Source organism: Perissodus microlepis, chromosome 12 (genome assembly GCF_051167445.1).
Source record: "Perissodus microlepis isolate ML-2025 ecotype Zambia chromosome 12, ASM5116744v1, whole genome shotgun sequence".
Taxonomy (NCBI): domain Eukaryota; kingdom Metazoa; phylum Chordata; class Actinopteri; order Cichliformes; family Cichlidae; genus Perissodus; species Perissodus microlepis.
In genome coordinates this window covers 25,515,901-25,532,179 of record NC_140472.1, presented here as the reverse complement: position 1 = coordinate 25,532,179, position 16,279 = coordinate 25,515,901, and the positions used below count along the sequence as shown (strand labels likewise).

The 16,279-nt window shown below is 40.0% G+C and overlaps 1 protein-coding gene across 1 annotated transcript; it reads left to right on the top strand.

Annotated features, from left to right (window-relative positions):
- The first annotated feature begins 58 nt into the window (after positions 1-58).
- On the top strand, positions 59-12,120 carry LOC146376389 (lymphocyte antigen 6G-like). Its single transcript, XM_084946890.1, has 3 exons — positions 59-10,551; positions 11,091-11,198; positions 11,320-12,120. Exons 1-3 carry the CDS (start codon positions 10,503-10,505, stop codon positions 11,472-11,474), a joined length of 312 nt encoding a protein of 103 aa, XP_084803016.1. The 5' UTR covers positions 59-10,502; the 3' UTR covers positions 11,475-12,120.
- Positions 12,121-16,279: the final 4,159 nt, after the last annotated feature.

Sequence of the window (16,279 nt, the reverse complement as noted above, 5' to 3'; positions counted from 1 at the left end):
GATTTCTCTCACTAAGACACAAAACGGGCAAGGGAATGAGTAAGAGAGAGGGACACACAGGAAGCGCGAGAGTCAATACGCCTACACGCGGGGAAGTGAGACGAAAAAGCATATGACACGACAGACTCACATAGGCAAAACAGGGGTGAGACAAACACACAAGAGGAACCTCACAGAGAATAAACTATAAAATTGGAAAGCCAAAAATAACCTAAACTGAAACTTAAACCATTAGAATACAAAAGTCAGAAAAATACAATAAGCTCGTACAGAATGTACACCAGCTCTCATTTGGTTCGTTTGCTGTTGTGTTGCTGCGGTTGTTGCAGATGGATTCAGTGCAGAAATATGAACCAATGAAGCCAGAGTGAGAAGTGAAAATGAAGACGGTATAATTAGAAAGCAAAATTTTATCTATGAATGATGTATCCGGTCTTCTGTTTATTTGATGCATAGAATACATTTATTTTTTTTATTCAAAAATTCCTGTCTCGTTGGTCTATCCTTCACTGCACCTAGTGCTCCGATTACCACTGGAACCACTGTTACCACAACTGTCCGCATCTTCTCCAGCTCTTCTCTAAGCCCAGCTTCTAATGTTCCTTCTTCCTGACATTGCTGTCGTTCGGTGTTGCTAAATCTATCACTATGGCTGTCTTCCTCCGCTTGTCCTCCACTACTATGTCTGGCAGGTTAGCTATCACCATGTTTTCCGTCTGCATCTGGAAGGAAGGATCCCACAGGATCTTAGCAAGGTAATTCTGGACCATCCTCTACTTTGACCTTGGGACTTCCAGCTATACTCAGCACAGATGTTTCTCTATACAGTGCTGGCCACTTGGTTATGGAGTTCCATCTATTCCCTTCCTGCTAGCACCTTGCGCTCTGCTGTTATGTGCTGGATTATCTGAGGGGCATCTTTACACAGCCTGCACCTGTGATCTTGCCTGGTGTGATAGGCTGCTGCCTCTATGGATCTTGTGCTCAGAGCTTGTTCCTGTGCTGCCATGATTAGTGCCTCTGTGCTGTCTTTCAGTCCAGCTTTGTCCAGCCACTGATAGGATTTTTGGATTTCAGCCACATCCTCCATCTGCTGAGGTACATACCGTGGAGGTGCTTGTCCTTCCATGACGGTTCCTCCTCTTGCTTCTCTTCCTTCTATCTATCTTTCTAATCTATAAATGTAAAAACATAATAGGGAACAACTTAAATTTCCAGATTTCAGTTTTTCACAACATAAAGCTTTTTTAATCGATATGTTACGCAGTTCTATCAGAAGGGAAACCCTTCTAAAACGGGAAGAGTAGTGCAGGAGTCAAGGCAGTAGAAAAATAAAACTACGTTTCTAAAATATAAATTTTTTTTACCATAAAACTTCATCAGTTGATGGCCTCCAGCTCGCACTGGAATGGTTCGCAGCCACGGTCGATCTATGCCCCATCCTCAGCTATGGTCATGAGCTGTAAGTAGTGACCGAAAGAATGAGATCACGGATACAAGCGGCAGAAATGGGCTTCCTCCGAAGGGTGGCTGGCCTCTCCCTTAGAGATAGGGTGAGAAGTTCAGCCATCCGGGACGGGCTCAGAGTAGAGCCGCTGCTCCTCCACATCGAAAGGAACCAGTTGAGGTGGTTTGGGCATCTGATAAGGATGCCTCCTGGAAAAGTCATGTCCCACTGGGAGGACACCTCGGGGCAGACCCAGGACACGCTGGAGAGATTATATCTCTCAGCTGGCCTGGGAACGCCATGGTGTTCTCCCGGACAAGCTGGAGGAGGTGGCTGGGGAGAGGGAGGTCTGGGATTCTCTGCTAAGGCTGCTGCCACCGTGACCTGGCCCCGGATGAGCAGAAGAAGTTGGATGGATGAATGGAGGAACAAGCAATAAAACAACCCTGCCAGGGACAACAAGAATTTAAATATATAAAAACAATCAAATTAAAGAGTTACAACAGCGACAGCCGATCAGATAAAACCACTAAAAGTCCATTATATCCACTGTATGTATCACTGGCAGCTTCTGTAGCAGTGGCATCAACTGTTGATATAAGATTTAGTAAATGACATGCATCCTTTTGGTGCCTTGGAAGCTGATACTCAAGACCTGTGTTGTCATTTATAATGGCACACACATATTCATACTCCACCTCTAACTGACCCTCTTCTGCTGCATCATCAAGGGTAAAATCCTCCATCCTCCTGTCCACTGGTGGCTTCTTCCTTTTTCTCTTTCTTCATCACTTCCACTTTCCATGTAATCGAAAGGCCTTCAAGAAGTTTGAACCACTGTTTGTTGTTGTCCTGGTCAGTTTTTCTCTGATGTGATACTCTGAATGTATTTTTTTCTAATACTGCAGGAAGAACATAAAATTTGTGTGAACCTTTAAGGAGGTCTACAAGTCAGTGCAGCAGAATGCCTTTTTAAAGAGATGTCATCTATCCAGTGACAAGTGACTCCAAAGTAGCTATTTTGTCTGGCAGACAAAACCTGTTGAGGTAGCAACATAGTTCACAGTGCTCAGTTTTTTTTTTTAAAAATTATTATGCACTTCATGTTCTTTGTATCTTCTTGTACTTCTGAGCATAATGTTCTTGTCATTACTGTACACTAAGGTTCCAGGGTTTCCATTACAGTCTTGAAGGAGGATGTCTCAGCTATAAAAAAATGGTTGGTTAAACATAAGCAGAAGCTTGTCAAAACTTGCTTATGTTACTCCCCTAGAGCTGCAACATGTTTCCTCAGGTTAGATGTTGAGTTTTTGTACGCTGAAATGTCAGTTTGCCTTTGCTCACACATAGACACTGCATTATATTCTTGTTCTTTTGTACTGCTTTTAAGCAATACATGCTTTGTATATGAGGCCAAGGGTGTTCTTCTGCCTCAGTTTTAGCATCAGAGACAGTGGCCTCAGACATTTTTTCATGCTTTTTTCCGTGTCTGCTAGTTTGAAAGGCTTGGGCTGCTCTAGTCGCCACAGTTTATCTGGTCATGTGACTGCATGGCTACGTCTGATTCGTGAAAGAGTTGGGGTAGATCCAGTGGAGGCATGATCTATTATTAGAATTATTATTTAATGTGTGAAATTAATTATTTTTAACTAGAATCAAGTTGAATATTGCCAAATATACCGACGCAAAAGTAGCGTTTCTTCTTTACAAATATACTCAAGTATAAGGAAAAAGTTTGGTGCAATAAAATACTTTTAGAAGTACATTTTTGTTTTCATAAATGTACTCAGATAAATGTAACTCATTACTACTACATCTGCAGGATTTCTTAATGGCATACTGATCACTATGAGTTCCTGGACTTCTTTTAAAGTCTCAAAATACCAATCAAAGGATTTGTTAGAATAGAATAATAGAATAATCCTTTAATTGTCCCACAAGGGGAAATTTGGTCCACAAGGGGAAATTTGTGGACCAAATTTGGTTACAAGAAGTCCTCTGATTACTGACATAATACTGATCATCCTGTTTTTATGGAAGACTTCCTACTCACTGTGTTCTGGTCTTGATGGATCTCCTCCTTCTCTCCACTGGATGCTCTTCAACTTACTGGGCTGGTCATCTATGGCTGTATCCCTGTATGGCTGTAGGTCTGCAGCCTTAAAGTACGCAGCCTTAACGGTCCTCAAGGGCTGCGTACTCAAAGACCGCTAAGGCCGGAAGTGAGAGGCTTGTAGGCTTGTGAAATGGGACGGTCTAGCCTCAGTTGCGCTGCCCAGATGATACTAACAGCTGGAAACGTTTCATACAGCTTTGTTTGACAGAAATGAAGGAGAACATATTTTGTTCATTTGTTTCTACATGAGCTCTGTGTGATTTAATAAGTATCTGAGGCTGAGACCACAGGACTGTAAAACATGATTGTTGGGCTTCATTTCTGTACTGAACACTCATTGTAAAATTAGCTAGTAAATAACAATTAGCTAATGTTGTTCATGAGACTAAAGTCATCTCACTTTGGTAATGTAAATATAATATGGCCAATATTATAGTTATTATATTAATCATTATTAGTCATTACAGCAGGGAGTTTGAACTCCGTGTCAAATACTGAGCTTCAGTAAAGATTCACGTTGCATTTATTTATCGTTCCTATCACCTTAAATCTTCACTCAAAGACAAGTATCTATAGATGTATTATATATAAGAGACAAATATTGTTCTTTTAATATGTTGGCATTACTAAATTTGGCTCAATGCTTACATATATGTGTAAAAAGAAAATGTACGAGCTGTGATAACAGTTTCTGATAGAATGAAGAGTAGACTGATATATTAAATATTCCTTTATTGGGTGAGAAAATCATAGCATGTCATAACTGCTTTAAGTCATACAGAATAGATATCACAGCCTTAAACAGGCTGACTTCTGCTAAATGGATCAAACTGGGCAGAAAGTATACAAACACATAACATCCTTATAGAATCTGATGTAACACTATAGATCAACTTACCTCAGAATATATAAAGAATATAAACAATTACAGCAATATGATGCAACAAACACAGCAGTACTACTAATCCAAAATACTCAAAGCTTCATAGAACTGAAACATTTATTTTTAGGTCCATTCTGCTGCTGATGTGACAGGTTGAAGGACTACTGTTGAAGGACTACTGCATATAAAACTGCTCAGTTAATACAAATTCATATTAGTTAATGTAAGGACAAAAATAATGTAAATATGGAAAGAAAATGGTTAAGAGTTTATTATTTTTCATGTTATATCAATGGCTTTCATGTTATTTAAGAGAACTGCAATCTATACATCACTGATCGGCTAGTAGGCCTTTTCTGGGATCGATTAGTAGTGTCTATTCTCCACTAGGGGGCTTTCGCGCGTTCTCCTCACTGCAATAAACGACTGCATGAGAGACGCAAGTCATAATCATTGTCGTGATTCTTTTCCCCGTTTTCAGGTAAAAGTGTTTAAAGGTTGATATATTTTCAATTTGTACACTGTTAAGATATTTAAGAGGTAACCCTTCATTGTTTTGTAAGCTTTAGAAGCATTATATTACAGTTTTGTGCACATGTAGGTGGCGGTTTTGAGCTTCAGTTTTGTACTGTGTAATGGCCATTAAGATAACGGCAGGAGCTAAAAACGCCGCTATTGTCAGCCATTTTATTAGGAAACGTGCTCAAGTATATGTATAGTATGCACTTTAGTATTTCGGTTTATTATTTAGTGTTTTTCTTCCACCATGTGACATTTAGCAGTACAGAATGTGAAACGTTTCTGCTCATTTTCACTGCAATAAACGACTTTATGAGAGACGCAAGTCATAATCACTCTCGTGATTCTTTTCCCCCTGTTTTCAGTGGTGTAACACTGATACATACTTTAGGTTTCTGAACATTAAACTTGTTGCTGCCTTTCATAGTGTGTAACTTGAAGGCCCTGAGTACTTTCTCCCACACTGAAAACATTGGAATGATAAAATTATTTGAACATTACCTAATAAGACTGATTCAGGACAGACAATTAGTTATTTTAAACTTTTCTAGCAGTCCTTCACAAACAGGGAACAGTCTGTCTATTCTCTCCATCTGTCAGCTGCTGCTGGCTCTTCCTCCTCCTCTTCTCCTCACACACTGCTGAGTTTGTCCTGGTGGATCATCAGGGCTGCAAAGCCTCAGATGATGTGCAGCAGTGGGTCCCTCAGTCTGTCCTCACTCTGGACACTTGCAGTTGTCACACATGGAAATCAAATGTGTGATAAGCTGCAGGATTCAAACACAAGTGTAACTTATAAGTACATGTTCATACTTTTATTCCACAATCAGAGAGAAAGAAAAGGAGAGAGAGTGCAGGACAGACAGACAGGTGACAGTCTCAGGTGTATATACTGCTACAAAATAGCACACGAGAAGGAGGATTTAGTGTTTGTGTTATTACGAGTGCTAAACAAGAAGAGTTCCCAGATGCTACAGTGGACACATGTGTGACTCCTGTGATTAAAGCATCTTTCTTTCAGCTTAACGAGTGAACCGTCAGCTCGTTCAAACACACGTTAAAGTCCGTTTGGCTCGACACCACCGAACAGAGGCAGCAATATAACACAGCTAACATTAACAGTGCAGTGAATCCTGCTTGTGCCGTGATATTCAGGACTGCAAACCGAGCAGCATCACTGACTTTCAGCTTGCTGTGTTTGTGGATATATGACTGACTTTAATTATCCATAAAATCATCACATTCTCTGTAAGATTAAGGTCAGCTATTGAACGGCGTATATTTTAAAGTAAAGGCTTTAAAACGTACAAACATCGCTAATGTCACATAACTTTGCCGACATGTGGCCAACAGTAATGTTTTAATGTTCTTCATTATTAAACATTTGCACATAAATAAGTTACATAATATTCAGTACTTACTTTTGAAAGTTTACTCTTCGGCCGCTCCACTTCCACCGTTTTTTTCTGGCAAAATTATCCACACCCAGCGCCGCGCTATGAAGTCTGGGATATGTTGGGCCATGAAGTCTACACTGCGACATCCTTAAAATTCAGGGAAATGAAGGATGCCTTTGAGGGCCGCATTTCGAGCAGCCTTCGAATTGGGACAGCCTTCGTCGCGTCGCTGTGACGTAATCAGCCTTTAAGGCTGCAGACCCTGAATTGGGATACAGCCAAAGTCAAGTCTTCCATCTGCCAAAAACCATAGTCAAGTCTTGCCTAACCACCCTGTGGCCCATCATAGTTGACATCAGCAGTAGCTCCATATAAAGAGAGTTTCTGTTAAATAAAATAGCTGCTGTCTCCCCATTCTCAAAACACCTGGTGTGGACCCTGAAGACCACAGTAACCTCTGCCCAATTTGAAACCTTACATTCATCACTAAAATCCTGGAAAAAAGCAGTCATTGCCCAACTCCAGCAAAGCGTGCCTCTTCATGAACCTTTTGAACGGCACCAAAACTTCTCTCATCAAGATTAGAAATCAGACCACATCAGCGTCCTCGTTTTTCTGGCACTTTCAGCAGCTTTTGAAACATTCTCCCATTTTAACTTCTTTGACCACCAAGCTAACTATGCTGGCCTCACTGATGTAGGGCACTCCTAATTTCAACCTGGACTCCACCCTGTCAGTCTCATCACATATCAAATCCATCTCTAAATCTGCCTTCTACAACCTAAAGAACTTCAAATTCCAGCCATTACTCACAGACTCTGCAGCTGAAACCCTCATTTAGGCCTTCATCACGACCTGCAGTGATGTACTGTTTATTCTGCCTAATAAAACCCTGGAAAAGCGACAGCAATTCAGAACTTAGCTGCCAGAGTTTGCCCTGGAAACACCCCCAACCATGACAAAAAAAAGATACTTTAGCCTAGCTGATACAAAAAAATCCCAACAGACTGAAAAACAACTTTTCATTCCAAAGCATAATGAACAAAAATCTGATCTGATCAAATTAAACTGTATTTGTATAAATGTATGTAAATTAAACACAGCTTGTGGAAAAAAGCGATGAAATTTATATTTTACTATGAAAAAAACTTGTGACATCACATTTCCTTTTCTTTGCGATTTCCAAGTTTCCTATGATATTTTATTCAGTAACCTTCTATAGCATTATCTTACTCCATGTCTTCATTATGAAAAACAGTGGGTGTGTGCAGTGATTTCACGTACAGGGGCATGGTTAGGTTACTTGGTAGGAAGCTTTTTGAATAGATGCAAATGCTCAGGTACTGACAACTAAACAGGAAACTGAGCTAAGAAAGAAAGGGAGTAGCAGATTTTTCTTTCACAAGACTGATCATCAATCTGAGTTCATGATGCAGCTTTATGGAGCTCTGATCCTGTGTGTGACTCTGTCGATAAGAAAAATATTTCATGATGGTCATGCGTGCTTTGACAGATAAACAAATGTAGTGGGGTTTAAAGATGATCTTAAAAGCTTGAAGGAAACTAAAAGGTTAAGTAAACACAAAGTTAGCAGGCCAATACTGAGTTATAATACTAGCTTAAGCGAACAGCAAACAACAACTGTTTATAGTTTTACGAGTGTTACATTGATCCCAGATTTTAAAGTGAAAAAAAGGAAAACAAATAAAAAAAAGCAAATCAAAATGAAAACGAAAGAAACATATTTCCAGTTATTATAAATGTATGAAATTGTCTGACATTGCGTTCTGCTTCATTCTACAGCACGCGGATTAATGTGCTATAGGTGCAGTTGCGGACCCTAAACCCTGCACAAACACCACATCTTGTCCTGTCATCTCCAACCGTTGTTACTCTGTCAGAATTGGCAGTGAGTAGTCCACTCGTTTTGGAAGCTTTGTCTAAAACAAATTCCTTTTCTGAGGCTTTTGGAATGATCTTTCCATGCTGCACTTTTTTCTGATTTTATTTTGTAGAACTAAGGATTAAATAAACAGCTTTGGAGTGAAATGATATAAAATGAAACAAAAACTGTCACTGCTATTTTCATCCGTCACTTAGAGAAGTTCAGACTTTGAGGAATTCAAATTATGTGTTGCTTGAATGCAATGTTTTTCTTAAAGCAAATGAAAATGCAAACAGAAAATATATTTGAATGTTTATTTCAGTAGTTTGAACTGGGATTGAGAAGAAGGCAGGATTTCTTTTGTTTATTTCATTTTACTTAAGCAAAGAAGGAATCAAAGTAGGAGTGGAGAAAAGGGTGAATTTTAGGTCAGTAAGAGGAACTCGACATGAGAAAGTCACCACTTAAATATTTCCTAAACACAAAGCTTCAAATAACAGTTTTTAGCTTTCATTTTTATATAAAGTTGATCTGATTCAAGTTGAAGTTTCAAGCGTCTTGTTTCCAGCTTTATTTATGTATTTGAAGCTTAAAAAGTGAACTCTACCTCAACTTCAGTTGTAAAAGAAATGCATTTAAATAGAAACGTGTAACAAAAATTGTAACTTTAGAGTTGATAGCTTCTCATAAGATTTATGGTGTCATTTTCCAACACTATGCAATTCTTCTAAATTAAGGGGACATATTTTCCTTAGGGAGTATTAATTTTTTCTGATTCTCTGTATCAGTACCTAACAATACTTAACAGTTCCTTATAATACTTGAAATGCAAATGCAGTTGATCAAGAGTTTAACAACTGCAGATTTAAGGGAAACGAGAAACAAAATTGAAGTGTTAACATAAAAGTGTTAGTATTTGTTCATTAGTGAATAGCTTCAAGTATTTTACAGGAAAGAAAGGATGTATAAATTTCATTGGAGCGGGAATGAGGATCAGCACATCCAAATCTAAGGCCATGGTTCTCAGCCAGAGAAGGGTGGAGTGCCCACTCCGGGTCGGGGATGAGTTCCTGCCCCAAGTGGAGGAGTTCAAATATCTCGGGGTCTTGTTCGCAAGTGATGGGAGAAGGGAGCGGGAGATCGACAGATGGATTGGTGCTGCGGCTGCAGTGATGCGGACGCTGCACCGGTCCGTCGTGGTGAAGAGGGAGCTAAGTGTAAAAGTGAAGCTCTCAATTTACCAGTCGATCTACGCTCCTACCCTCACCTATAGTCACAAGCTGTGGGTAGTGACTGAAAGAAAGGATCGCGGATACAAGTGGCTGAAATGAGCTTCCTCCGAAGGGTGGCTGGGTGGCCTCTCCCTTAGAGATAGGGTGAGAAGTTCGGCCACCTGCGAGGGGCTCAGAGTAGAGCCGCTGCTCCTCCACATTGAAAGGAGCCAGCTGAGGTGGTTCGGGCATCTGACAAGGATGTCCCCTGGGCGCCTCCTGGCTGAGGTGTTCCGGGCATGTCCCACCGGGAGGAGGCCCCGGGGCAGACCCGGGACACGCTGGAGAGATTATATCTCTCGGCTGGCCTGGGAACGCCTTGGTGTTCCCCCGGATAAGCTGGAGGAGGTGGCTGGGGAGAGGGAGGTCTGGGCTTCTCTGCTTAGGCTGCTGCCCCCGCGACCCGGCCCCGGATAAAGCGGATGAAGATGGATGGATGGATGGATGATTTAAAGTATTTGGCAAGAATCTGATGCATAACCTTAGTTCTTGTCTTCCCTTCCATAAATTGATAGTCTGACAGTGCTGACATTTAACAGGGTGTGGTTATTTGGGCACTTGCTAGGAGGCTTTTTGAAGAGATGCAAATGCTCAGGTTCTGAAAAGAAATTAGGAAGTTGAGCTAAGAAAGAAAGGCTCAGCACTCGGAAGTATAGGAATCGAGAATCTGTTCTTGTGGAGAATGCATAAACTTCACACTTACGCTACTGTCCTGTTTTAAAGCTTCCATGAATCAGTTTTTAAATGTAAAACAATATTGGGTTATCTCAAAAGGGGTATCTAAATATAAGTTTTTATTTATTGTTATTAAATAAAAACAGCTTTCCTGTCCTTTGGCTATGACTCACAGTGACTGACAGTGAGGGGGCGTGGTTATATGGATCAAAAAGCTCAGGTTCTGAAAGCAAACACGAAAGTTGAGCTGAGAAAGAAAAGATTAGCAGTAGCTTTTTCTCTCACGAGACTGATCAGCAATTTGAATTCATGATGCAGCTTTATGGAGCTCTGATCCTGAGTGTGACTCTGTCTGCAGGTAAGACAAAATAAGATAAGATAAGATAAGATAAGATAAGATAAGCTTTATTAGTCCCACACGTGTGAAATTTGTTTTGTCACAGCAGGAAGTGGACAGGGCAAAAGTTAAAAATATACAATAGGATTAGATGTGTACTGATGTTTAAAGGTAAAAAGTTAAAGAAATTGTTTAACAGTTCAATTATGAGTTTTATAACCAGCTGGTAAGGAAACTGAAATGAACACTTTATATATTTTTTGTTTAATAATTGAAACTTAAGTTAAAAAACCCAACTGTTTGTGGTTTTAAAGATATGTAGAATACAGCAGACTTTAAAGGAGTCATTTCTTGGTAAATATTGGGGCATAGAAAACAGGCTTAAAAATACAAGCATATTTACTTATTTTGTGGTCAGTAGAGGAATATTTTATAGACTGAGAAGACTTCTTAAGATTTCACTTCTTATATATGACCCAATTTCTGGCAACTCTCTCAAAGGGCATAAAAAACTCTCAATAATTTCTAATGTGTGTGAAATTGTGTTTTTATTTCTATAGTATGTGGATTAAGATGCTACACATGCATAGCTGCCGATCCTAAATCCTGCATAGACACCAAAGCTTGTGCTTTCGCCTTCAACCGTTGTTACTCTCTCAAAGTAGTAGGTGAGATGTTATCACATATCACAAGCTCTGTCTAAAACTAAATGCTGAATGTCTGCTGGCTCTTGGTCACATCATGCTTTGTAAAGTTTCTGTCTGAGAATTTTCCCCTCATGTCTTACAGGTCTTACTGTAGTTACAAAGGGCTGCCAAACCAGTGCATTATGTGTTGGGCCTATGTCTTGCTGTGAAGGGGACCTGTGTAACAGCACTATTCCAGTTGGTCCCAGTGCCATCCTGCTGCTGGTATCTTCAGCCATCCTCAATTTTTTTTTCTGAGGCTGTGGAATGATGTTTCCTTGCTGCACTGTTTTCTGACTCTATTTTGTATCAGTAGTGTCATAGTCCTGGGTCGTGTGACCCAGTGTTGAGGAGTTTTATGTATCTTTTGTATTCATTTATGCTTTAGCTTAGTTCGTCTAGTTAATTTCTAGGGTGCTGTTTAGCCCTTTGTTTCTTAGTTGTTTATGTCATCTCCCTGTACTCAGTCTCCCTGGTTCGTGCGTCTACCTGTCATGCGTCATGTCTGCGGGATTATGTTTAGTTCATGTCATGTCTAATCTCCATGCTTCCTGTTTTACTTTGAAAGTCTGTATTCAATGTCAGTGTATTTAGTTTCACTTTTCCTGTCCTGTCTTTAGGTTCATGTGTGTCAGCTGTGCTCCCATGTGTGGCCACTTCCCCTGATCATCCCTCATGTGTATTTAGTCTCTGTGTTTCATACAGTCTGTGTCACGTCGTTTGTGTTCCCACCCTCCATGTCCTCACGGCCAGGCTTTACAATCATCATCATGGTCCTCTGAGTCTTCTTAGTTTATCAATATCTGTTTCCCAGTTTAGTTAAGTTCAGTTTAGTCACGGTGTTTCTGCTTTGTGTGAGACCTGTCATCAGCCATAATAAAGACTCGCTTTCAGTTTAAGTTTACTCCGGTCTACTCTCTTGTGTTCGCACCTGGGTCCACCACACACACCACCGCACAGTCTGTCTCCTCAGATCGTGACAAGTAGGGAAGAAAACTGAAATAAAACTGCCATTGCTCTTTTTATCTGTCATTCAGGAAAGTTGTGGGTTTGACTTATCAAAATACTGTATTGGTGAATGTAATGTTTTCCTAAAGCAAATAAAAATACAGAAAATATGTTTGCATATTTTTTGAATACTCTGAACTGTGTTTGGGATTATGCCAAAATATTTTTGTTTATTTAATTTTACTACAGCCAATGAGGGCTCCGAGCACAGGTAGTTTGCTCTGTAATGTAACCAGCTGGTTTAAAAAAAAAAAAAAAGTAAAAACTTTATGCTAATTTACAGAGTACTTCTTTTTTATACTTTAAGAGGAACTTAACACAAGGAAGTCCTGACTTCCTAAACATTGAAGGTTCAGATTTTTTGCTGTACATACACATTAAATAGAGCTGTTACAAACTGAAGATTCTTGGTTTCTTTGTTTACAATTTTATTTTCAATCATTTGAAACTTATAAGCTGAATCATCACTCTATTTGACAATTACAACTTGCCATATAATTCCTCTAATTTTAGGGTGTAATCAGACAGTCAGTGACTCATTCAAGCTCTCTTTTTATTTTGTTTTTTTAATATAAAACTTATTGTTGCAGCCAGGAGCTATACAAATGTGCCCCCCTTATATTGCCTTTAAGTCCCCAGCCCCCTTTTCTCCACTGAGCTATCTCTTCTGTCACTAGTTAGCTAACATAAACTACTGTAAGTCTATCAGCAGCAACACAAAAGAGTAGTTCCCTTACATAAGTTAATGAGTTAATGAGACTCAGATCAGAGCCTTCACATTCAACTCTAGGCAGTTTTCTTTTTTGTATATGAGAACTTATACTGATATTAAACATATTTTTTAATACAATAAAATTCTATTTTATTGTAAAAATAACTATGTTATAAAATAACATAAATGCTGAATGTCTGCTGGCTCTTAGTCACATCATGTTTTGCGACGTTTTCTGAGCGTTTTCTCCTCATGTCTTACACATTTTAACGCGTAGCTTCACTGCCAAAACAGTGCAACATGTGTTGGCTCTATATCTTGCAGTGAAGGGGACCTGTGTAACAGCACTATTTCAACTGGTCCCAGTGCCATCCTGGGGCTGGTATCTTCAGCCATCCTCAAATTTCTTTTCTGAGGCTGTGGAATGATGTTGTTTCCCTGCTGCACTTCAGATTCTATTTTATATCAGTAGAGCAGAAATAAACAACTTTGAAGTGCCTGATATGAAATAGGACTGTCACTGATATTTTCATGTATCATTCAAAAAAGTTCAGGGTTTGACCTATCCAAATACTGTATTGCGTGAATGTAATGTTTTCCAAAGCAAATAAACATGCAAACAGAACATATATTTGCATATGTTTTGAATACTCTGAACTGTGTTTGGGAATATGGCAGAATCTTTTGGTTTATTTAATTTTACCACAATCAATGGGGGCTCAGAGCACAGGTAGGCTGCTGTGTGATGCATTTTAAACAAAATAAAAGGAAACAAACTTAAAGTACTTCTTTGTATACTTCAAAAGGAGCTCAATATTAGGGTAATCACCTCATAAATATATCCTAAATGCAAGAGTCGGATAACAGTTTTTAGTTGTAGGTGTTTTATCTCTAAGACATGTCAGAGTGATGCATGCAAACACAAAATAAAAAATAGTAAGGGAGGAAATACTTGTTCACAGCACTGTATGCTTCATCCAGGAAATTAGTGGACTGAAGTAACCTGGGTAGAAATGCAGCACACTTGAACAGGTTGAGCTCAGACTGGCTGCTTGTCATTTAGCTGGGGTCTTCAGCCCTTGACTGTAACGTTGTCTGTGATGTGGCCTATGCAACCATGAGTGGCAAAGTTTATTTACAGCACTGATAATGTCATGTGTATCCACCAGGGGAAGCAGTGTGGAGCCCATTAATTTAAAGCCTCGCTAACTTTATAATTATACTAAGGCTGCAAAAATGTAATAAGTACATCAGGTAACTTGATGATTTTATTTTTTTTTGCTGCAGTTCTTCTGTAGCACTTTGTCATCACCACATAAACACAACATTTGCGACTAAAAATAGATCTGTAGTAGAAACTTATCTAGGAGCATGTGTGAACTTCAACATTAAGCTCAGGCAGGCCCCAGTTTTTAAACAAAATGACTGATGACAGTAGTCTAAAGTGGTCTGAGGGTTTAAATAAAAACGCCACCCAGGGGAACTTCACCCCCAGAAAATATATATTAAAAAGAGATAGAAACAAATAAAGAGGGCTCACACAAGTTCAAGGATGCACACAGTTGGCTCAATATTAATACAATTGTATTTATAGTCAGGGGGCTAAACAAGGAATAAAAAACAATAGAAAACACTGAATGTAGCATTGTCTTTGACAAAATCACATGGGAAAATCACCACAGCCTAGACACCCAGCGCTGCACAAATAAAAGAAGTGTGTGGAAACGACTCACCACCTACGGTCCCAGGGACACTGGCGCATTGTCCATTCACTAAAAAAAAGAAAAGCACAGGACCAGTGTTGGTCAAGTTACTTGAAAAAAATAATTAGTAATTAATTACTGATTGCTTTTCCCAAAAAGTAATCCCTTTACTTTACTGATTACTTATTTTTTAAAAGTAATTAGTTACTTAGTTAGTTTTTAAAAACATGATACACAACCTGAATAGGTAGTAAAGCTATAGACCTTTAGCCCAATTCTATTTTCTATGCATAATCCATCATATAAAATGTAATCGAATGAAAAAGTCTCTTTTCAATTTTTGTTTTATTAGTTTTAATCTTTTAACTTTATGCAAATTGCATCAAGCAAATAAATTATATACAACAGTCTTTGACTTGAAGAAATTGTTGACCTATTTTCTGCATATTCCAGCATATAAGATAAATATTTTTTGCATTTACACTCACTCTTTCAAATAGATGCAAGTAAAACATCCATCCATCCTCTTTCGCTTTATCCGGGGCCGGGTCGCGGGGGCAGCAGCCTAAGCAGAGAAGCCCAGACCTCCCTCTCCCCAGCCACCTCCTCCAGCTTATCCGGGGGAACACCAAGGCGTTCCCAGGCCAGCCGAGAGATATAATCTCTCCAGCGTGTCCCGGGTCTGCCCCGGGGCCTCCTCCCGGTGGGACATGCCCGGAAAACCTCGCCCAGGAGGCATCCTTGTCAGATGCCTGAACCACCTCAAATGGCTCCTTTCGATGTAGAGGAGCAGCGGCTCTACTCTGAGTCCCTCCCGGATGGCTGAACTGGGAGGCCAGCCACCCTTCGGAGGAAGCTCATTTCAGCCGCTTGTATCCGCAATCCTTTCTTTCGGTCACTACCCACAGCTCGTGACTATAGGTGAGGGTAGGGACGTGAGAGATTCACTTTTACACTCAGCTCCCTCTTTACCATGACGAACTGGTGCAGCGTCCGCATCACTGCAGCCGCAGCACCAATCCACCTGTCGATCTCCCGCTCCCCTTTCCCATCACTCATGAACAAGATCCCGAGATACTTGAACTCCTCCACTTGGGGCAGGATCTCGTCCCTGACCCGGAGTGGGCACTCCACCCTTTTCCGGCTGAGAACCATGGCCTCAGATTTGGAGGTAGTGATCCTCATAGTGCTGGAGGGCAGGGCTGTGTTGATCTGAGACTGTAGACATTACAGTTTACACACAATTATTTGTACTTCAGACACAGTGACTACAACATGTAACTAATGCACCAACCCCTGAACCAAGCACAATTTCAACTTTACACTCAAATTACAGTTTTAAAACACACATTTTTCAAAACACTACACACAATTTTCTGCATTTGGTTCAATTTTCATGAAGAAAATCTCGTTTGCACAAGAAACACACTGTCATTCAAAACTGTAAACTCAGTTGCCCTACTTTACATACTAACTCATCACATGGGTAAACACCTTTCACACATAATTGCAATTAAGAAATCAGAGCTTTATAAAAGGGCAACAGGTGAGCTCTTCTGTTTTGGAGCAGTGGATGCAAACACTGGAAAAAGAGGCAGAGCCAGAGGAGTGAGAGTAAGAGGAGGAGGACGCTGAGGACG

What these genes read in the sequence shown, in the direction of transcription:
- LOC146376389 (XM_084946890.1), top strand. Translation starts at nt 10,503, where the DNA reads ATGATGCAGCTTTATGGAGCTCTGATCCTGAGTGTGACTCTGTCTGCA. An exon ending in GAGTGTGACTCTGTCTGCAG is followed by an intron (nt 10,552 to 11,090) that starts GTAAGACAAAAT and finishes TTATTTCTATAG; the next exon opens with TATGTGGATTAAGATGCTAC. An exon ending in TTACTCTCTCAAAGTAGTAG is followed by an intron (nt 11,199 to 11,319) that starts GTGAGATGTTAT and finishes CATGTCTTACAG; the next exon opens with GTCTTACTGTAGTTACAAAG.